This window comes from Akebia trifoliata, chromosome 12 (assembly GCF_017979445.1).
Source record: "Akebia trifoliata isolate Shusen 1 chromosome 12, ASM1797944v1, whole genome shotgun sequence".
NCBI classification, from domain to species: Eukaryota; Viridiplantae; Streptophyta; class Magnoliopsida; order Ranunculales; family Lardizabalaceae; genus Akebia; species Akebia trifoliata.
This window is the reverse complement of record NC_141386.1, coordinates 4,385,675-4,408,632: the sequence shown is the minus strand read 5'-3', so window position 1 is coordinate 4,408,632 and position 22,958 is coordinate 4,385,675. Positions and strand designations below refer to the sequence as shown.

General features: G+C 35.7%; 1 protein-coding gene across 1 annotated transcript; it reads right to left on the bottom strand.

The window, feature by feature from the left end:
• Positions 1-1,346: 1,346 nt before the first annotated feature.
• EMB2083 (AAA-type ATPase family protein) lies at positions 1,347-22,234 on the bottom strand. The gene is given in 14 exon segments (XM_086419501.1): positions 1,347-1,758; positions 1,870-1,980; positions 3,021-3,281; positions 3,373-3,429; positions 3,533-3,655; positions 12,421-12,499; positions 13,587-13,672; positions 14,802-14,960; positions 16,170-16,310; positions 16,452-16,616; positions 16,729-16,830; positions 17,221-17,393; positions 20,681-21,535; positions 21,538-22,234. Coding segments are annotated over 12 exon segments (2,616 nt in total). The 5' UTR covers positions 21,998-22,234; the 3' UTR covers positions 1,347-1,758; positions 1,870-1,980; positions 3,021-3,065.
• Between the last annotated feature and the right edge of the window lie 724 nt (positions 22,235-22,958).

Genomic DNA, 22,958 nt, shown 5'->3' with positions numbered 1-22,958 from the left:
TCTTGTAATATTGAGATTATAATTTGAACCAAACCTTTGCAATGTTTTGATGTTTGAAGAGTGTGTTGTGATCTTTAATTGGGGTTCCAACAATTTCAAGATTCATATGATTAGGCTCCTATAAAATCTTAACACCCACCCACCAAAACAAAACAAAAAAAAAATAAAAATTGAGAGAACTGCTATTGACACCTCGACTTTACTTATTCTCAACCATTCACTTACTTCTTTTATTTTAATTGGGGTGTAATAAATAAAACATTGGAGTGCCAAGAGCGGCTCTCATAAAAAATAAAGAGCAAAAATTCATGGGTTAACTATTTGGTGGAAAAAGTATGCGAGGGGCTAGGCTATCAATGGATCAGATCAGATCATATCAGAAATTATGTCTGGTATGATCTAATAACTTTGGACATGGATTGAAGATTTGGGTTCCAATAAGGATTCAATCCCATCTGATAAAAACTCAACCTAGATCCTATTGAGTAATTTGAAAGTTCGATCCGATCCTTATCAGATTGGTCCTAGACAGGCCCCAATTCACATCGGCCGCATTGATAGTGCTCCAAACTCTTATGGCCAAGACAGCAAAATTAGAGTGTCAAATTTTGAAAGTGAGTCCAATTTTTTTTTTTCTTTTTTATGACCACTAAAGGGTTGAGGTGCATATTGGAGCCAGCAAAGAAACTCAATATTTTTATTGGCTCACGTGTATTGAATGTATCCCTAACTTACAAAAAAAATTCATGTTTGAAAATCCCTCAATAAACGTGTACCAATAGAAAAGTGGGGTTTCTTAGTCTCCAAAATCAGAATCAAGGTATGTTAAAATAATTTGGACCTTCTCTCCACCGTCGAAAAAGTGCTACAAGAAAAACACCTTACCGAGGATCCAATACCTATACAAACCCATGTTACTTGATTCGTGGATTCGCTCATTTCAAATTTGGGTCCGTGGCTCATCACACGAAAACGAATCCAATTCGTAGGTGTAAACAAAAATGAGGACATTTGAAGGTTGAAGTAATGAATTAAGTATATATATATATATATAAAGGATTGAAAATGACAGATTTTGGGAAGAAAAAAAAAAGCTCTCATAATAACATTTTCTCCTATATTTTTTGACCCAGTACAACTGTGATTTTACTAAGAGTAACCTGATGAGGTGTTTGGTTTGGACCATAATCCGATTCTAAAATCCAATGTTGAATTATAAAAGTGATTCTCTCACAATTAGAATCAGATTTCAACAAAATGAAAAATGTTTCTTGGTTTGGACCATAATCCCATTCTAAAATCCAATGTTGAATTATAAAAGTGATTCTCTCATAATTAGAATCAGATTTCAACAAAATGAAAAATGTTTCTTAAAATTTCAGCTCTGTGGCTCAAGTTGTCAAGCAAGATTCACAAATTATTCCTTCACCAAGGCAATATTGACATAAATACCCAAGCAATCTTAAATGATTGAAGATTTGGGTTGGTCTCATTGTGGATCGAAATACACCCATTTCACGCAGCTGTAATGCCACCACATCAGAAAGAACCTATGATTCGAAGCAAAAAAATTTAAGAGAGACCATCTGAAATGCCAGAAAATTTTACTGATTTACCCTACTACTTGTGAAACAATGGATTCTTTGCCGTCTGAAGTAACACATCCTTAAGTCTTTCTGATTTGCGAGGAGATTTGCCCATAGAATCTAGAACTGTAGATTATTACAAAGCAACTGGCACCGAATCCTGTTGTCCTCTCTGCAAAAAAGATGTAACGCAAGCATTTAACCAGAGGACATGGTAAAGAAAATTATGATGAGAAGACACCAATAACACTAGTAACTGAGAGAAGAGATATCAAAGTCGAACCTGAAAACAGAGAGATGAAAGAACACTCACTCACAGTATTATTTTTTTCTTTTATAATCGATAATAAAATCCAGGTTACATCGAATTTCTCTATTTGATGATCTTCCACAGCTGTTAATTAGAACAAAACACAAGCTTCAGAAATGTATAAAAGAAATGAATGTGGACACAAAGATTGGTACTCTCAGCTGGTAATTATGAATGCTTTTACAAATAAACAATTTATACTGACTTGAGATTTCCTGGTTTCCTGAAACAGCAATCTTTATATAAAAAAACACGCTCTTACCAATAACATGTCCTTAAGTTTTATTGAGAAAAATAAAATGGTGGTCTTCAATTGAGTTTTCAGTGTGATGTTCTTAGCTAAAATTGATTCTTAAAATTTAGAGGAAAATACAGGACCCATAATGCATTAAAATGGGTATCAGAAGAAAGACATAGATATGGGAATGTAAAATATGGTGAACAATGAAAAATAGTATTCAGCAGTACGGTTAAATAATTCAGAAAAAAAAATTGTGTTGATAAGCCTGTTTATAATAATATCAGTAACTCGGGTGACAGTGGCATTTGAACCCAGGTCTAGAATATCTACAACCAGAGATCAAGCAAGAAAACTGTCACCTTCTTTGAAGGGGAAGTCTTACGGGTTGTATCACATACGGATAGATGAGCATACATGAAGTAATAAAGTTTTCAAGGTTAAATAAAATCTTATTAAAGAAAAATAGAAATAATAATCTATGAAAGATGTAAATTTGTGCCATACAATGAAGAAAAAATATAAAAGGAAATCTAAAATTATAGAACCGGGATTCAGTGCAGCGTAAAAATCCATCATCTTGACCAGAATACTAAATATGTTCAGGAGAAACCACACAACATGGGACGGGACAAATATTTTTATATCGCAAATATTCCACATGTTAACATTCCTGGCCCCAAGCCCAGTTATTTTATGTGGTCAGAAGTTCAGCTACTCGGCAAAAAAAAGGAGGAAAAAAATCAAAATTTAGAAGCATGTGTTATGATTGATCATGAACTGAAAGATCATGATTTTTGTCTGGATGAATCCCAAATAGATATTAGTATCTGGATTAACCTCAGTAGATGACAAAATAAAAATATAGAGATTTTATGATTTTTACCATTAAGACAATTGCAGCAGACATAGGGTCTTCTTAACATCTGTCTCAAATACTGCTCCCTTGAACTGCTTCCTTCATGTCCATCATTGTTTCTTGGAGCTGCAGACGCTTAGCAACCCTGATATCAACGATACTCGGTGGCATAGGTTCAAGTAAGCCATGTATCTCAACCAAGCGAAAGAAGTCCTGTTTCGTGAGATTTTTCTTCTGGATGAGTTCATCAACCACGGCATCCATGAGCCTTCGGTTTCTTTGTAGGATCTGAAATACAAGAACAAATGGAATAGGTAGCTTATTGCTAGGATATCTTGTTGCAGTAACTTGGTAAAACTTTTCTTCCATGCGAGGCTACCTCTTTGGCACGTTGATAACACATGTTGAGAATTCGCAAGGCCTCCAAATCAATCTCCTGAATGTTGAAAATTAGTAATATAAGTTATGGATTAAAGATACAAAATACAACTTGGTGTAATAATGGATAGACGTGTAAAATTGAAAAAACTGAAGCATACATTAAGTCGATCTGCAACCCAAAAGTCAGATAACCCATAGTGTTTCTCAGAAAGGCCACCAAGAACAAAGCTCCGTGCAGCTGACCTAGCATTGTCTCCAGTCTCCGCCCAAATTGTGCTCAACTGAAAATATTTCATCATGTTATAATTCTTCAGGTGCTGTAATGTTAGTTGATAAGACTAGACTAGAATATATATATATATAGGGTCCCGTTCCCCACCCTAAGCTTTACCCTACACTTTAACAAACGTGTTTTGTCTTACATGGGTTAGAAGTTTTGGAATGGGCTGATTTTTGGTGAGGATGATCTCTTTGGTGAGGAGATCATCCTCACCAAAAATCAGCTCATTCCAAAACTTCTAACCCCATCAAAAATAGTTTACAAAAAATGGACGGTCCACGATTTTTCAACGTGTAAACATGGGGCTAAAAATTTCGGAATGGGCTGATTTTTGGTGAGGATGATCTTCTAATCATAGAAGATCATCCTCACCAAAAATTAGCCCATTCCAAAACTTCTAACCCATGTAGGACAAAACACGTTTGTTAAAGTGCAGGGTAAAGCTTAGGGTGTTGAACATTTCCCATATATATATATATAGTGCAACTTTACTAATGATATATATTGAGGATGGGTCAGGAAAAAATAATGGCTCCTGTAAGTAGGGCAATAAGAATTCTTTTAAGAGATCATTCACAAATTGAGGCATTTGCACTATAATGAGAACAAGACGAGGAACGAGAGAATAAGATAAGTGATGTGATTGAATGATAATGATGATGCATACAACAAATGTCATTTGTGGCGGTACCTCCTTTGTCACCTTCATTTCTATAGAACTACAAATTATTCGTCTTTGTATGATAATATTCTTCTTTAGTATGTTATGAATTTTGTTTGTTTTGTAATTTGCTTAACCATAACATTAGGTTTTGGCTGACAGCTTAATTTGCATTTGTTTATTGTTGTCTGCTTTTAATTTGGCTCTTTATTTGTTTTGGTACCACTGTTATTGAATTTTGATTGTGTTTGCAGTTGCAGTCCTTTCTCCAGGCTCTAGGATATCTCCGCTCTGAGAGATCTTCAGTTCACACGGCTTCTTTGTTTTGAATTCTTTAATAAACAAATACTTTTAAGGACTCAGAGACTTGGAGCCTTTTAAGAGGTCATTCACAAATTGGGGCCTTTGCACTATAATGAGAACAAGACAAGGAACGAGAGAATAAGATAAATGATATGTGATTGAATGATAAATGATGGTGCATACAACAAATGTCTTTGGCCATTACATGGTCCCTTATTTATAGTCTTACAAGAGAGAGAAGGAAGCATAAGCTTCCATTTTATTAGCTCTCTTGGTCAACCTTAGTATTGGCATGTCTGGTCCCCTTTTCAGTATGAAGTAGTTGGGATGCATCAATGTCAACCTGCCAATGACAGCTTATTCAGTTTGTCATTTGCCAGTGCTTTTAGAGACAAATGTAATATCACCAGATTTGATGCCTTGATTGGTCCACATCCTTCCTGTGCCCAGGTGTCAACTGCAGGTACCGGGGTATATGCACCAGGTCTCCACGTTGCTGTAATATGTATCTACATTGGGAAATAACCCGAAGCGATGATTTTCACTACATTCATTCTATTGTAAGGATGGAAATATTGAGGAAAACGATGTCCATTGAATTGGATTGGATGGTTAAAGTAGAGGTGTGCTTACTAAGTGCTATGTGACCGACTCATTCAAATCAAATTAAAAGGAAAATTTTATAAAGACAACAATAAGATCAACTATGTTTTATAAAGACAGCAATAGATCAACTATGTTTTATGGAGCTGAATGTTTGCAATTAACAAACATGTTCATAGATTGAGTGTAGCAGAGTTGACGATATTGAGATGGATGAGTGAAGAGACTAAGAAAAATAAATTAGAAATGAATGCATTCGTAAAATGTGAACAATCTCCATGCCAAATCCAAAGGCAGCCAGCGATGTTTGAACATTGTCGTGCTTTCAAGCTCAAGAACCCTCTGAAATGTGCTTTCGCTGTCCAAGTAGAGAAATTTGTGGGTTTTGTTGTCCGTAAAAAATACATAAACATCAACAGTACCAAGTCCAATGTCGTAACCACAGTGGCATCATTGCAGACACTTGAAGAACTCATGAAGTTTCTTGGCCAAGTATGTTGCAGCCAGTGGTTCATCCCTAGGCTGCTACAACTGATTACACCATTTGCGTGCTCATTGAAGATAGTCACAAAATTTCTGCAGGCAAAAAGAGGGTCAAATTCCCTTAAAGAAGATATGAGGATTAACGGCAACCATCCCCACCATGATGCACCTATATGGTGAAATCCATAGCTACTCTACCTCACTGCCTTGGAGCAGCCCATTAGCATGTTAACGTACCACAACATTACCCAATTTTGTTGCAATGGGTGACAGAGCCAGAGTTAAATGATGACGATGATACACCACATTATGGTCCATGCAAGCATCATAAGCCCTCTCTTGTAAAGTGGAAGGCAATATGGATATTATGATGCATTTTCGGTGAGAATTTCCCAAAATAAATCATCATCTGCCAGATGGAAGGTCAACATGACCAACCCTGGACATGGGGTGGGTGAGCTTTCGGATTGGCCACATGGACAGTTCTCTTGTACACAAAACTACAGCACCAACAATGTCTTCCACCTTTTTCCTAGCCACTCATATTTCTAATTTCTGAAACAAAAAAGATCTCTTTTTGATAAATTGCCAAGGCCATTGTGTTGAAACCTTCCACGTAGTTGGTTGGGCTAACAGTCTCTAAACATCACCTTTTAAATGGATTCAACACCATTTCCATCATTCAAAATTGACTGCTGGAGGGGAGGTAAGTGATACCGATAAAAACTTGAGGGAAGGCCGCCGACCAATGTTATTTTAGAAACCTAAGGTTTCCATTATTTGCCTATTTTTCTTTAAGATGGATTCTCCCACATTTTGCTGCTTAAATATTTTTGTATCATATCCTTTGCAAGACAATTTTCTTGGCTCATAACATCATGTTGCCAACAGTTAATTGCTTTATTTAAAAAAATCATAGCAGACTTATGCATAATGCAAGGTGAGCATGGAGACAGACGATCATTTCCTTCTACATTGTCATATAGCCTTTTCCATTTGGCCCTATTTTTTTTAATCTTTCAATACGGAATGAATGTTATTAGACTTCCCCAGGCTTTCTTTGAAAGTTGATCTTGTTATGCTTTTTGTTAGAGTTCTTATTTTATCTCGTGTTAACCCAATACTTAAGCTCACACAACCAACCACATGTTTTTAATATAAAAGAGAGGTTGAACCCTATTGGGAGTGACTTACACATTCTCCTCTCTATGTTCCTCCTTCTCTCCTCAACCCTAATCTTCTAACATGGTATCAGAGCACTTCTACCTTTAGATCTGCTTGATTTCTCTTCTTTTCTTCCCTTTTCTTAATCCGTTGCTTTTCCCTCTTCAATCCGGTACTTCCAAATCCTAGGGCCTTGGTTCTAAAAAGAGATTAGGTGTTTGAGGTTTGTTTGTTTGCACCTAGATGTTTATTTAGGGCTTCGTTTTTGTTTGTTTAAGGTGTTTATGAATGATTGGGGAATTGGTGGACAATTTGGAAGCCTGAAATTCAGTTTCAAAAAAATAAATAAAAATATGTGACTAGTGTCGCGTGAACAGTGTTTTTTGTGTGCACAGTGCTCCTTAAACAGTGTTTTCTAATTGAAGAGTGTTTTCTACCAAAAAAAAAAAAAAAATCAACTTCTCGATCAATATTTTGAATTTTGCACGAATCTCAATTTGGGTTTTGCGATTTTATTCCAATCATTGTTTCATTGGCCTCTCAACCCAAACCATATATCATAGAATATCCCAAGGGATACTCTATATTTGTTTGATTTTTTTTTTTTTTGTCTCAGTGCGGATTTTTAGTTTACTCCTCCCCAGATGACAAGTTTGGGGATTTCTGATGGTATTGGCGCTCAAATACAACACTAATTATCTCTCATGGTCACACTCTGTGCAAGTATTTCTTTGTGCTAAGAAGAAATCAAGATTTTTGATTGAGGAATCACCTCCCCGGTATGACAAACAATATGAAGATTGGCAAAGTGATAATTCTGACATGGTTGTGGAACAGTATGGAGCCCTCTATTTCCTCCAATGTGATGTATTTAGATACAACAAAACAGATTTGGCTAGCCATACAAGAAATGTACTCTCAAGAAAAAACGACTCTAGGGTATATGATCTATTTGAGGTCATGTTCACTACTAAACAAGGAGACAGATCCTTGAGTGACTATTATAGCTTTCTTCGAGGTATATGGGAAGAACTTTAGCACCATCAGCCTTTAACTACAGACCTTGAGACCCAGAAAAGGTAGCGAGAAGAATTTCAGGTTGCATTGTTTTTCTCTAACCTGAATCCAAAGTATGCTTCTTTGAATGATTAGATTATCGCTAGTGAGTCTTTACCAACTGTTTGTCAATGCCTTCTCTCGTCTTCAACGTGCTTTTCTTGAGAGTGTCTCGTCTACAACTCTCAAAGAGTTATCAACATTGGTTTCTACTGGTTCATTTGACCCTCATCGTGGTCGTGGTAGAGGAAGTCATGGTGATGATTTGAAGTGTACCTATTGTGACTACACTGGCCACACTGAGCATTTTTGTTGAGATAAATGGGGTAAACCTGTTTGGGCTAATCAGGCTCAAGAAGAAACTCATCAAAATTCCACTGATTTCACTTCTCAGACTTTATCTAGCACTGCGTTCTTACCACACAGTTGGGAGAGATTCTTCAGAAGTTGACTACTTTGACTATAGGACCTACTCCATTCACAACTATTATGGCTACTTCAGGTAATCCCACATTCATGGTTGTCAAGTCTCCTTCATCTTGGGTCATCGATTCAAGAGCTAGTACCCACATGTCTGGTATATCTCATTTCTTTTCTAATTTCCATTTTCTTAATTCTTACATTGCACTAGATGATAGATCCACTTGTAATATAGTTGAGAAAGGTGATGTTTTTCCAAACTTATCTCTTCCCTTATCTTCTACTATTTTGGTCCCTAATTTTTCTTTTAATCTACTTTTTATTAGTCAACTTACAAAATCATTGCAATGCTCTGTAACCTTCTTCCCTTTTTATTGTGTCTTTTAGGATCTCAAGACGAGGAAGATGATTGGTTTGGGACATGAGAAAGATGGATTATACTATTTAATGCACGATGTGTCTGCTTCTGCCTTGAGTGCTTCCATTTCACCTCTTCAACGGTACTATCGATTGGGTCATGTGCCCTTGTCTAATTTACGTTGTGTTATTCCTAAGTTGAGTTCAATGTCAGTTTCAGAATGTGAAACGTGCCAATTGGAAAAACATCACTGTAATTCTTTTTCTAATCGTACTGAGAGTCATCAATCAATTCTTTTTTATGTACTTCATACGGATATTTAGGGTCCGTCAAGGATAAAAAATTTATCTAATTTTATTACTTTATGGTGTTTGTGGATGATTATTTTTGTATGACATGTCTCTACTTACTGAAATATCGTACCAAATTATCTCGTGCTTTACTTACTTTATATAAAGAAATTTCAGTCCAATTTGGCAAAATTGTGAAAATTATCCATTCTAATAATGCCTTAAAATACATGCAATCTTCTATTCAGTCTTTTTATTCAGATAATGACATTATTCATCCAACTAGTTGTGTTAATACTTCTCAACAGAATGGTGTTGCTGAGTAAAAACATCGTCATTTACTTGACTTTGCTCGCACTATTATGTTTCAAATGTATGTACCTAAGCCTTATTGGGGTGATGTTGTCCTTGCAGCTTGTCATCTTATTAATCGCATGCCATGATCAATTTTAAATGGTCAATCACCTTTCTTTCTGGTTTATCTTCAAGTTTATCTTTTTGTTGTTACTCGAAGAGTCTTTAGTCGTGTTTGCTTTGTTCACTCATTTGAGCCTGGGTTGGATAAACTTTCCCCAAGATCCATTAAGTGTGTCTTTCTGGGTTACTCTCGTACACAAAAAGGGTATATGTGTTATTGTCCTATCACTCAATGCTACAATGTAAATGCTGATGTGACATTCTTTGAAGCTACAACTTATTTTTCTTCTGTCGATACCTCATTTGATTTAGGTCTTGTGTCTTCTCATTAGGAGGGAGCTGTCTCCTACAGTTTCCTCGTCTTCTGTGCTTTCAATTCTTCTTGCAGGTGATCCTTCCACTGTGCCTCTTAAAGTATATCAACACACTCGTTTCCAAGAACCTTCATCATATCTGTCAACCCCAAATCCATCATCAACTTCACTTTCTCCATATCCACCAGCATCTACTTTTACCTCTAGTGATCTTCTTATTGCTTTACGGAAAGGCATTAGATCTTGCACTAAGCACCCAATTGTTGATTTTGTGTCTTTTCATCGGATCTCACCTTCATTTCGTTAATTTACACTTTCCTTGTCTGTTATTTTTTTTCATAATTCCTATATGTTGGCATTATCTTCTTCTGAGTGGAAACTAGCAATGGATGAGGAGATTGCAGTACTTCATCATAATCATACTTGGGATTTATCTCCGCTTCCACCTGGGAAGCAGGTTGTGAGGTGTATATAGTCAAGTATCTTCCTGAAGAATCTGTTGAGAAGTTGAAGGCTCGTCTAGTAGCCTAGGGTTACACAGACTTATGGGGTTGATTATAGTGAGATTTTCTCTCCAATGGCTCGCCTAAACTCTGTTAGAGTTCTTATTTCTGTCGTAGTGTGTTATGCTTGGCCTCTATATCAGTTGGATATTAACAACATATTTCCACATGGAGATTTGTAAGAAGAGGTATATATGAAGCAGCCATCTGGATATGTTGTCTCTGGTAAGACTGGACTAGTGTGTCGTATACGAAAGGCAATATATGGGTTGAAACAATCATCTAGAACTTGGTTTGATAAATTTAGCTCAGTTGTTGTCGATATGGATTTGTTAGGTCTACTTCTGATCATTCAGTGTTTGTAAAGCACTCTCCTAGTGGAATTATTGTGTTGATAGTTTATGTGGACGATATCATCATATCACTGGAAGTGATTCTAATGATATCTCATATTTGAAAACTCATCTAGCCAAACAGTTTCACACTAAAGACTTGGGTCTTCTTCTCTACTTTTTGGGTATTGAAGTAGCTCGCTCCAAAAAATGTATTAGTTTGTTTCAGAGGAAGTATGTTCTAGATTTGTTATCTGATACTGGTACTTTGGGTTTTAAGCTAGTTGATACTCCTATGGATCCCACTACTAAGCTTGATGTTGAACATAGGGAGATTTATCCTAATGCAAAGCATTAACAAAGGTTAGTTGGCAAACTAATCTACTTGACCATCACTCACCCAGATATTACCTTTGTTGTGGGAGTAATTAGCCAATTTATGCATGCTCCACAACAAACTCATTGGGATGTTGTGTTTAGGCTACTGAGGTATTTGAAGAAGTCACTAGGCAAAAGATTATTATAGACCTTCACCCCTTATATCCATTACCGACTTTTCAGATGCTCCATTATTGGCTTCTCAGATGTTGATTGGGCAGGGAGCCGAATTGATCGTAAATCTACTACTGAGTATTGTACTTTCGTGGGAGGTAATTTGGTGACTTGGCGCAATAAAAAATAACAAGTTGTAGTCCCTTCTAGTGTTGAAGCAAAATACAAAGATATGGCACATACTGCATGTAAGATGCTTTGAGTTCAGAGTCTTCTAAAGGAGATGGGGATTGATGTTCCTACTCTTATGCCTATGTATTGTGATAATCAACCTACTAGTTATATAGCTAGTAATCTAGTATTCCACAAGAGAACCAAGCACATTGAGGTTGATTACCACTTTATTCGTGATATGGTGATGGCTAAGAAGAAATCTACTCCCTATATCAAGTTAGAATATCAATTGGGAGATGTTCTCACAAAACTATTGTCTAGGAGTTCCTTTCTTACTTTTTGTACCAAGCTGGGCATGTCAGATTTGTATGCTCCAGCTTAGGGGGAGTGTTAGAGTTCTTATTTAATATCGTGTGGGCCCAATACTTAAGCCCACACAACTCATGTCTTATTTCTCATTAATGTAAGGTCATGTGGGCTTAATACTTAAGCCCACACAACCAACCACATGTTTTTAATATAAAAAAGAGATTGAACCCTATTGGGAGTGGCCTATTCATTCTCCTCTCTATGTACCTCCTTCTCTCCTTAACCCTAATCTTATAACACTTTTAAAGCTAGAGTTGTAGTATCCTTTGGAATCTTTTACCCTACATTGTTTGTTCGGGGATTTTGAAAGAAATGAATTTTCTAGGTCCTTCAAAAGGTAAGGAAAGGAGCCTTGCTGACATTATTATAGGGGCATTACAGAACAAATATTTCTATTGTCTAAAGTGTTTAAAGAGTTCAAAGGGACCTTCATCTCTGGGTTTGTATTTAGATGGGATGCAATCAAGCAATGGACCCATCCTTAACTGCATAATCATTACATTATAAACCTCAATATACCTCCAAGAGCCTTTGAAGAATCATTTTTTCTTTTTCGTTTTTAGATGGCACTCTTTATGTGATTAGTGTAGCTGTAGTTTTTCTTTGTTCCTCTTTTGGAGGCTTTCTCGGCCTCCTTGTATTCTGTTTTCCCTCTTTATCAATATATTATACTCTTCAAAAAAAAAGAAAAAGCAAACTGAAGGAGGTGGGGTATTAAACACAGGTCTGTGGTACTACTGCTCATATATTTTACCTACCAAAAGAGGGTTATTTACAAATATTTACCATCATTCTAATATAAGATACCAAGATAAAGGTTATCTTACCTTATCCTTGCCGTACCAAATCTCATCAGCTGCACGTGGTGCTACTTGAACTGTAATATGATCCAGGAGGGACTGTCGACTACATAGAAATTAAAAAAAAAAAAAATTACAATGTAAAGATTGTGACCATGCTTCAAAAGCCACTTAATGGAAATAATAACAAATTATGAAGCGGTAAGTACACCCCTACTGATCTTAAGCACCAGGTCCATCTAAAAGCAATGGTTTTAGATGATACAACAAAAACAAGGAGCCTTCTAGAATGCATGGTTAAGGACATTTTCGAAACTAACAGGTCAGTAGTAACCGGTTGACTTGAAAGAAACAAGAAACAGAGAATGTTGGGTTGTCACCAAATTTTGAAATGTCCCATATTATTCGCTTTGGAATGCCACTACTCTTGTTTCTAACTTGAGCTTCAACAAAACCTTGATGATCATCCTTTCTGATAGAATCTCTCTAATTTAAACAAGATACCCTTTGATCATCATTTAGTTTTTTACACCATTGGATAGAAATAGCTTCATACCACTCTTCTTATCCAAGAAAGAAAGACCTATCCCATAGCAAACCAGGGTTTTCTCTACGAAGGCTTCTAAATGTTGGAGGACAATTGTGAATTCAATCAAGTTGAGCATTGGTAAGAAGAAATTTAAGATGATATGAAATTCCTTAATATATCATCCAGAGAGAATCAGAAATTGGATTGAGCTTCTTGAAGACCCTATTGAATGGTGGTTGAATGCTTGATGTGCAAGAGAGGAGAAGAATGGTGTAAATATAACCAAGGTTCAAAATTTCATCATAAGATAATGTTTCAGTCAAGGAAAAAAACCAAAACATTCCCTGGGATGCAACAAAACATTCCTGAAACATTTACAAAAACAAGAATTGCAGTGGTAAATATTACTTTTTATAGGAAGTGATAAATATCGTTAAAAAGCATGTTTTAGGTTATAAACAAATCTTTCTCCTTCTTTTTTTGATAGATAAAGGTTATAAACAAATCTTACCACTATTTATTTTAAATATATCACTAAACAACCAATAAAAGTGCTAGGCTTTAAAGAGAAAAGTAATTCCTCAGCTGACTTATAAAAAAAAACTCATTGCCTTCTCATAAAAATGTAATACTTAGAAAGTAAAAAATGGAGAGGATTCTATACCTAAGCATTCCTGCCTTAAATTTCACATGATCCATTTTAGCTCGCACATAACCCAGTTCTCTGCCAGCTCTAGGTGATATTGTAACCTATTCAAAGCAATGGAGTGTAAAAAAATTCCCATTAGTACCTGCATTGCAATCCCTAACAATTATATTACATGAGCAACATAGTGCTAGGAAAAAAAAAATTGAGAGGAACTACAGCGAGATTCTCCAAAACTTCAATTTAATGCATTTAAACCTGGAATTCAATCATTCCAACAGAATGTCAAATAAAGATGAGGCTTAGCATTTTTTGATGACTCTATATCTCCATTGATGGATCTATCACAAAACAACTTGCAGATGACAGATCATCAAAGCTAAGATTGTATCATTGCTAGTTATGCAGAAATGGAACAATATATCAGTTGATTAGATTTCATGTAGCAAGTATGACGAGGAAAAAGGGATGATTTTTCTAAGAAAAAACCAAAGTTTTTCTTTGTTTCTTAGATCAGCAATATTCAACAATGACACCCACATATTTTTTCAATATTTTACTCATGTCAGATGCACCAAAAGAATAGGCAAAAAGATATCATTCTTTTTGTTATCATGTGCCTTAGTCCAGAGAAACCAAAAGAATTACTGCACTATATAATCTTCAAAAGAGTTTCAGCAGAACGGCTAACAATCTACGGAAGGCTATAATCTTCAAAAGAATTTCAACAGAATGGCTAATAATCTTTAGAAAACCATAAGTACATTTGGGAATCCTCAGTCCTCAGCATAAGCTACCAGCCAAAAAGGCCATATGTTTTCAACAATTGATGTGATGCAGGACTACATCAAGAACTTTAGCAGAAAGAGAGTTGCCATGTTTTCTCTGATTGCATATCTAAGTTCACATACATAAATCAACCTGGGTTTTCATTCAATGCCCATTTTGTGCCATCTAAAATTTAGGTAAACATTCAAAACAGATATTGCATGACCATTTCCATTAGAAACAAGAAAATTTAAGAGAGCTTCTATTGTCACACCAACTTTTCTAAGAGCACCCCAATACGTGTGCTAACTCCTCGGTGATTTCACATGAATTGGGGTGCTGTTAGCAAAAGTTGGTGTGTCAATAGAATCCCACAAATTTAAATACCAACGGATTTACAAGAAACTATGAGACAACACTAATGTACATATATTAAATAAAGAAGAGTTGAGAACGGGATATTACAAATTCAATATTTTTTAGATCAGGAAAATTCACAGCTACTACAGCCATGGAAGCTTCATTAAGAGCTAATCGCTTCCACATTTCTAAGCTTCTATCCTTCCTATCCAGTGCTCCTCTTTCTTCTATTTGGGCAGCTTGTAACAAGTCATCAGTTGTAATCTGCAAATGTGCAAGAACGTACCTTACTAAAATTACAATGGCATGGTCAATACAAATTTCATTATTCCAGCTTCTTAGCTACCACCTAAGGGACTGAAACACAGTAAAGAGGTGTTGGTGCCAAATATGCTAATCCCGGCAAAACTAACTACACCATCGAGTATGTGCAGTTGATTCCATCTATTAATAGATATTCCTAAAATAGTTTTAGTTCATTTAAGTAAACATGAAAAACAATGGATGTAGGTAAGCTGATGCACATTAAAATTATATACACATAAGATAATAGCTATAAAAAAAAAGAAGAAATTTGAAGAATGAAATTGAGTACCAGCACATGTCTATCAAGTGGTGTTTGCCACAGCAATATTTTCTTAAACAGAATGTCCTTGTTGCCTAAAATGGCACAGTTGAGCTATTTATAAAGATTATGTGTTCTTAGAACTTTTAATCATTATCTCTTCATCGAAGCTTATCCCAAAGATCTGGGGTCGGTTAAATAAATCTTGTCCCACCGTTCAATTTTGTCCAAATTCAATGTCTTCTATCATTGGAAGAGTGTTCATTTCCGCTTTTACAACCTCAATCCATGTTCTTTACTACTAGTTCTACATTTTTTCCCCTTTCAAAATAACGTTACTGCAACTTCAAATAAAATTTCAGTTTTTGAAGCCATGATCAGATTAGTATAAAATAAAACTTCGGACCATCCAGAATATTTAATTAATAAATAAAATTTAGTTTGGATTTCTTGGAGCACTCTCTACTGTCAGCAACGCCAACGACGAGGGTACATTCCTGAGTCTTGATGACAACACCAATAATGATCATGAGCTATTACTACTAGTGCCAAATTACATTCATGTTGCCAACCCCAAATATTGGGATGTTAATGATAATACAAAACAAAGCCTAATCCCAAAGATATGATGATAAAATAATATATTTAATCAAACATTAACAATAATAACAAGTGAATAAAATTCAAATTCAACCAAAAGTTTTAAATCATTTGGGGATTATTGTCCCCCCATAATGACCAGTCATCTACTTCTCAACTTTGACACCGTTGCATGCAGGAAGCTTCTAGTAATATCGTCAAAGGCCTATCTATTAAGTATACTAGAAGAACGAGGCAACTATGAGAACACCAAAACCATAGCCATAAATAGATCAATGAAGTCCAAAGTTTCCAAGAGTAAGTTCTACCTCAGGCCTTCCATCCCGCATCATATTAATGGCAGCAACCTCAACTATGTTGGCTAGCTCTGCACCAACCATTCCCTCTGTCATGCTTGCAACAGCAAAATAGTCCACATCGTCAGCCATTGGTTTCTTACGCGCATGGACCTAGTACCAGCATAAGATAAAAAAAACCTTACTCCAAAAAACTCAAAACAATAAGAAAATAGAAGTTTTGTGATGGTATTCTTATTATGTTATAAATGCACCATAAATATTTGCACATGAAAAATTAGTTATGCTCACTACCTTCAGAATTTCAACACGACCTATAAGGCCAGGTTTGGGGATATAAATTTTTCGATCAAACCGTCCAGGTCTCACAAGTGCTGGATCAAGAATATCTGGTCTATTTGTGGCAGCAATAGTTATAACATTCCCTCTTCCCTCAAACCCATCCAAGCATACAAGGAGCTAGAGTTTATCAAGAAAAAAAAAACAAGAAAGTCAAAAAACATAAGTTAGATGTCGAAAAAATTGGATCCAGTACTAATGACTCACAGAAATTTAATATCCCCCCGCTGACCTGATTAAGAGTAGCATCACGCTCTTGTCCACCAGAACCCTTAATTAGACCGCGTTCTCTTCCAACAGCATCGAGCTCATCAATGAAGACAACAGATGGTGCCTATACAAACCAATGTTCAATCAATTCTAAACAAATCAATCTTTCAACAAAAACGAAGCTGGTACTGAGAAAGTAACTGTGTTCCAAAGACAAGAATCAGAAAGGTAAAAAAATTGAGCTTTTTGGAACAAACTTTAATCGTTTGAAAAATAGAAGCCAAAATTACAAGCAGACCTGGGATCAAAATCCCACCTTCATGCCTATAATTATTTCTTTAATAAAGCAACAAAATATACAACATAATGTGTTTCTGTGCACACGTTTTTGTATGTACCAATTGCTGATGTGAGAGAGCAAAGATATAGAATAACGGAGAAAAACTACATCCCAAAATACATGTGAAATGAAACTAAAAAGAGCTGGAACAGAACAGATAAACAGTGTGCATACATTTTCCTTTGCTTCTTGGTAAAGTGCTCGCACACGAGAAGCACCAACTCCAACATATATTTCCACGAATTGAGAAGCAGAGATTGAGAAGAAGTTCACACCAGCCTCACCAGCAACAGCTTTTGCTAGCAATGTTTTCCCCACTCCAGGAGGTCCACAAAGAAGTATGCCACCTGAGAAACCAACAGATCATATGACAGACATATCAACCGAAGCTAAGTCTCCTACAAAGAGCGACCAAAATAAAATGCAACAGATCATATGGAGGAACAAGATTCATTCCACTGACACCAAATTTTTGGGATAAGGCTTTGACGATGATGATTATGGACTGTACCATGTGACCAATATCAAACCAATATAAGATGGATTAACACTGCCATATTTATACCTGCCCGATAGTTCAGGTGAATGACGTGTATCCAGCCAAGTGGGAGGTCGTGAAATCAATACCATGACGAGTAGATTTTCTTAAAGGAGTTGAGAGTACCTAGTCCCGAAGGTTTAGCCTGGACCAGCACAGCAGGTGCTGCCCCGTATAAAGTCAGTCTAGTGGATCAGAAAACTTGCCTATAAAAATCACTGCCATTTTACACAGGCTCGCATATGTTTCCCCAAAACCACTATGAGTTAAGAGGACTGATATCGTGAACAAAGCATTGCCGAGTGTTTTGTTGCATAGAATGGTATGTTCAGCGTTTTCTCATGCATTTAAAATCTTTTTTACGGGTTACTCCTGACGAAGGTCGTATAAAAATTAATACAGAGGGGTCTGTATCATCTGTTGGAGCTGACATAAGATTCATTAGCACGGATTGCCATGGATCCTGTAAATTTGCAGCTTGTGGATTTATCAAGGAGAATGATATTATTGTTGTTGAATTCAAATTAATATTGGAGGCATTGAAGTACGCTTTTTGTAATAAGGTATTCCGAGTGTGAAGCTATCATCAGATTCTTCATATGTGGTTGAAAGGATTAATGGAGATGTAGCTGTCTCTCAGAAATATGTGTTTCTGGTCCATGAGATTCGGAGCCTTGATAGTTCATTTGCCAATTGCAAGTTTGAATTATATTGGAGAGAAGAAAATAGAGTACAGACAAGCATTCCTTGATCTTTTTCCCCATCTTCATATTCCTAGTGAATTGGATGTTACATTGCAAGAATATATGTATTGAAATTAGAGGTGGCAATCTTAACACGACATGAAATTAGCGGACTTGGGTCATAATAGTGTCAACCCATATAATAAGATTATTAAACGTGTCGGGTTTGGATTAGGCACGTCAACCCGCTTAACCGGTTTTGACACATTTAATTATTGTGTTATTAACGAGTCATTTTAAATCATAAAACATAGGAGGTATCTCAAATATCAACAATTGTTTAAGGGTTTTTTTAAATTACCCGTTTTTTTGCTAGAATATCATAGAACTTTTTCATAAGACATTTTATCAAATTTTATAAAATATGGAGGGTGTTTTAAGATTTTTTTTCAAATAATTAATGGTTAAACTTTTAGTTTGGGAAAGAAAAAATACTTTTCTTACTAAGTGATTTATTTATTTATATTTATATTTTTTTTAAATATGAGTCTTTCATTGAATTCTAGAGGCCTGCAGCATTGGATCACCATCCATGTGAGCAAAACTAACCTTAGAGATATATAGATTTTGTACTATGCTATGGACAATCTTTCTTCTTTTTTTTTTCTTTTCTCATCCCTTTAATTGGTTGTGATACATTTTGGTGATGAAACTTATTTTATGTTTTGTGATACTTAATTTTTGTTCATAGATATTGGTTTATGGTTGTGTGGCTTTATTTTTAATAATGGTTTTATTTTTGGTGGTAGAAATGAAACTTATTTTTTTCAATTAAGATTATAATTTTATTAAATAGGTTACATAGGTTAGGTCAGGTTACCTATCTAATAAATGTTTAGGGTTCGGGTATAAGTTTTTGACACACGTATTAAATGGGTCAGGTTTGGGTTTGGTAAATTTTCATAATACCCTTACTTCATCACGACCTGACCCATTGTCACCCCTAATTGAAACTATACTTGATTGTAACCCCTTCTATGATTTTACTGAAGTGATGGGGGCATCAAAGCTTGAAGAGTAGAATTTTTTTAGGATTTTATTTTTCTAGTTTATTTTCAACCAGGGACTTTATTGTTAGATTATTTACAGCCCAAGATTTGTTTCATCTTCTTCCCACTCTGTCCTACATCATGAAGGGTTGGGTGCCCTAATCCCCCAGCTTACCGATAAAAAAAACTCATACAAGACAACATAAAGAAACAACCAAGTTGAGTTCCCCGTTAATAATCAAAAGAAGTAGATAAATAGCTTAAAATTTGGTAGATTCTATAAACATCTATTTGCACTGTTGAAGGAATTGTGTTATAATGGCCAAGACAGATTATCGTTTGATCTTTTTTCCCCTTACTCTATTATATGTTGCATTAAGAACATAAGGTGGACCCGAAACACCACGTTAGAGGGTACTACAAGAATTGTGGAAGGCCATGTAGATTGTCTCCCGTAGAAGACATAAAATTATTGCAGTCAGTTGAACTCAACTACGTCAACACCCACTTGACAACTACCTTCCCCCTTTAGAGCATAATATAACATTGTATTTTACTAAAGCAATCTTAGGTAACATATAGCAGATGTTTCAGTGAACTTGAATTGGAAGGGGCAAAGTTATTTACTTGTCGAAAATTTTCCTTGATTTATATAAATAATTTTTAGGGTTATGCCACACAAGAAGACTATCCATTAATATGCATTCTTCATTTGATTCATACGGCAAAAGTTTGTGAGATGATACCTCAAAACCCACCTTCACCTGCTGACTACCAATTAGTAACACACTTTTTGGAATTTGCTCTTTTTTTGCATCTTTTTGGCAGAAAACTCAAAGGACACCCGAATTTTTTTATTTTTTTTTTTTTTGGGTGCTAAATATGTATGAATATCATATGTAACTTACAAGTCTTTCAAAAAACATTATAATTTTGTACTTTTTTTAATAGTTTTTTCGTAAAAGAATATTTTTGTCGAATTTCGCTGCTCATCGAAATGTTGCTAAAATTCGATTATTTTAGTTGAAATTCACTACTCACCAAAATATTTCGTGAAACGAATAGTAGGAATATATACAAAAAGAAATGTCCAACTTTGTGGAAATGGAAACAATTTGATATTTCCTCAAAATATGTTAAAAGTTGACACTGGGTATAATGTGATACAAATCCAACTTTACTTTGGCACAAACCTTTGCACCAAACAAAGAACAACAATACATTTAAAAAAAAATGAAAAAAGGTGTTGAGGCCAACTTCTATGTGCTAGATCCTATTTAACATTCTTAGTGGTTTCAAAGATGTTAAAAATATCAAAATAACTGAAAATATAATTCACCCAATTGGAATCGAAGAAATCTGACCTGGTATTTTCACTCCTCTCCTTCGGTACATTTCTCCATGAGTGAAGAACTTCACAACCTCCTCAAGCTCAAGTCGTATTTTTCCAAGTCCTGCAACATCTGAAAACTTCACATCCACACCTCTCTCCAAGTATTGAGGCAGCCTTTTACCGTGTGCCCGACGAACACGAGCACCAGACTTCATAAACTGTGTGGCCATCTTAAGATAAGGATTCTGGTCACCTTTTCCTTCCTCTTCGTCACCTCCATCCTCCTCTACTCCCATTTCCCTCTCCAACTCCCTCATTTTTTTCCGCTCCTCTGCTTCCGCTTTCTCAATTTTCAACCTATCGTCGTAATCTTTCTGTTGTTTCCTATAGTTCAAAATAACAACCCTATAAAATATGAAGAAAAACACGAGGCCAAGAGCAGTTGATACATTCTCATTCTTAGCCATGTTGGCCCATACTTGTGCCATCGATTCATCTTTCTTCATTGCTCGACGTAACGACTGCTCATTCTTAATCTTTCTCAATTCGTTCTTCTTTTTCTTCTCTTCAATCTTTTGTTGGGCTTTAATAGCCTTCTCCATCATTTCACGGTCATCTCTCACTCTCGTCAGCTCAAACTTCTTTCTTGTTTGTAAATCTTTCCGAGCTCTCTCAATCTCCAATACCCGTTTTGATTGTGGCTTTGTCTTCAAAAACGATAACATGAAAAGGGGAATTCTCGACAAAAATCCTAAATACGGTGAAGGAATCTCCGGTTTCTTAATAGGAGGAGTATATGCATTGACACAAAGTGAATCCAATTGCAACTTATTCCAAGATTCCCAAAACTTCTCATCTCTTTCAATAGTTGGAAGTACAGTCCTAAAACCCTAGAATCTTCAAGAACCACAAGAACCACATCCGGTCGTTTCTTCAAATTAACGGACGGAAGCTTAATTATGTGTTTAAGCTTTCCCTCTTCTTTCAAGTTCAAAATTTCCGTATATGGAATCCGGTCGCTAATTCTTGGTAATCCTCTAGACCATGATTTCAATTCTTCTGGAGATAAAGATTCAACCTTTTTCCCAGAACGTTTTTTCTCCGAAACTCTCGCTGCCACGGCAGATTGAGGCAGAGAAGCAGAAATTACTGTGAGACTTACAGATAATTCAAGTAAATTTAAACCATTTTTATTCTTTTTTTCTTCACTGAGGTCTTCGGATTTGTTCGAATGGCAAAATATCGATGTAGGAACAAAGAAAGATCTCCTACGGGTTTGAATCTTTGGTAATTTTGTTAGAGGAAGAGATGATAAACTCGAAAAACCAATAACACAAGAGCAATCCATGAAATTTAACAGAGAACTCAAAAAGTAGAAGAGATTATCAACAGTTTCACTTACTTCATAGAATCAGCATTAAAGTTGCAGAAAAGCTTCTGCATTCAGATTAGGGTTTTGTAGGTTTTGTCCTAATTCTCTAATCTCTGTCATGGAGATAGGGATTAGGGAGGGAACTGTGTGAAATTGATACGGTGAGGAATTTGAAGATGGAGTTTCATTTGGCCGTGACGCAAGCAACGATTTGCAGTGGTTCTAGTTAAGCGAGACAATAATGACTCGGACGACTCAACTCGTGGGGCGCATACTAACCAGGTTCAGATTCGGTAATTATGTGAGGTTACACCCACCTTTCATGCACTCTCATCTGATCTTTGCATCCTACCTTTTTTGGACACTGTGATGACGTAGCAATATACAAGTATCCATAGATTTATTTCCTCAAGATACGAGTTTAAAAATCAACAGTTCTCTATGCACTGCCACGTCAGTGAAGCGTTGAATGCAGTGTTCAACAAAGTCATTCCAGCATTTTTCCAAATTTTATTGACACTCAGAAACTCCAAGGGCACTTTAAAAACATTTAAAAATTGTTCTCCGCATTCCATGTTAAAATCAAAATTTAAAAAAAAAAAAAAAATTCACTTTGACCAACCCTTATATAAAGATTTCAATGAGGATTTCATGATCTTGATTGTAAATTGATTAATTAAAGCTGAGATGGGAAAAGGGTTTAAGGGTGTCAATAGGTACCCAATTATCAAATGTAATCAAAACCGATTAACTGATTTTGAGTCTACTAGCGTAAATATAATTATTATTTGTTCTAATTTTTCTCCTCAAAATCAATCATCGTCAATGATTATATTTGATTAAGCATGAAAATTGTGTGGAAAGTGCATTTTTCATGGAAAATTACATTTTCATTGTTTAATTGTACATTCCATAGAAAATGATTTTCCAGTCTTAG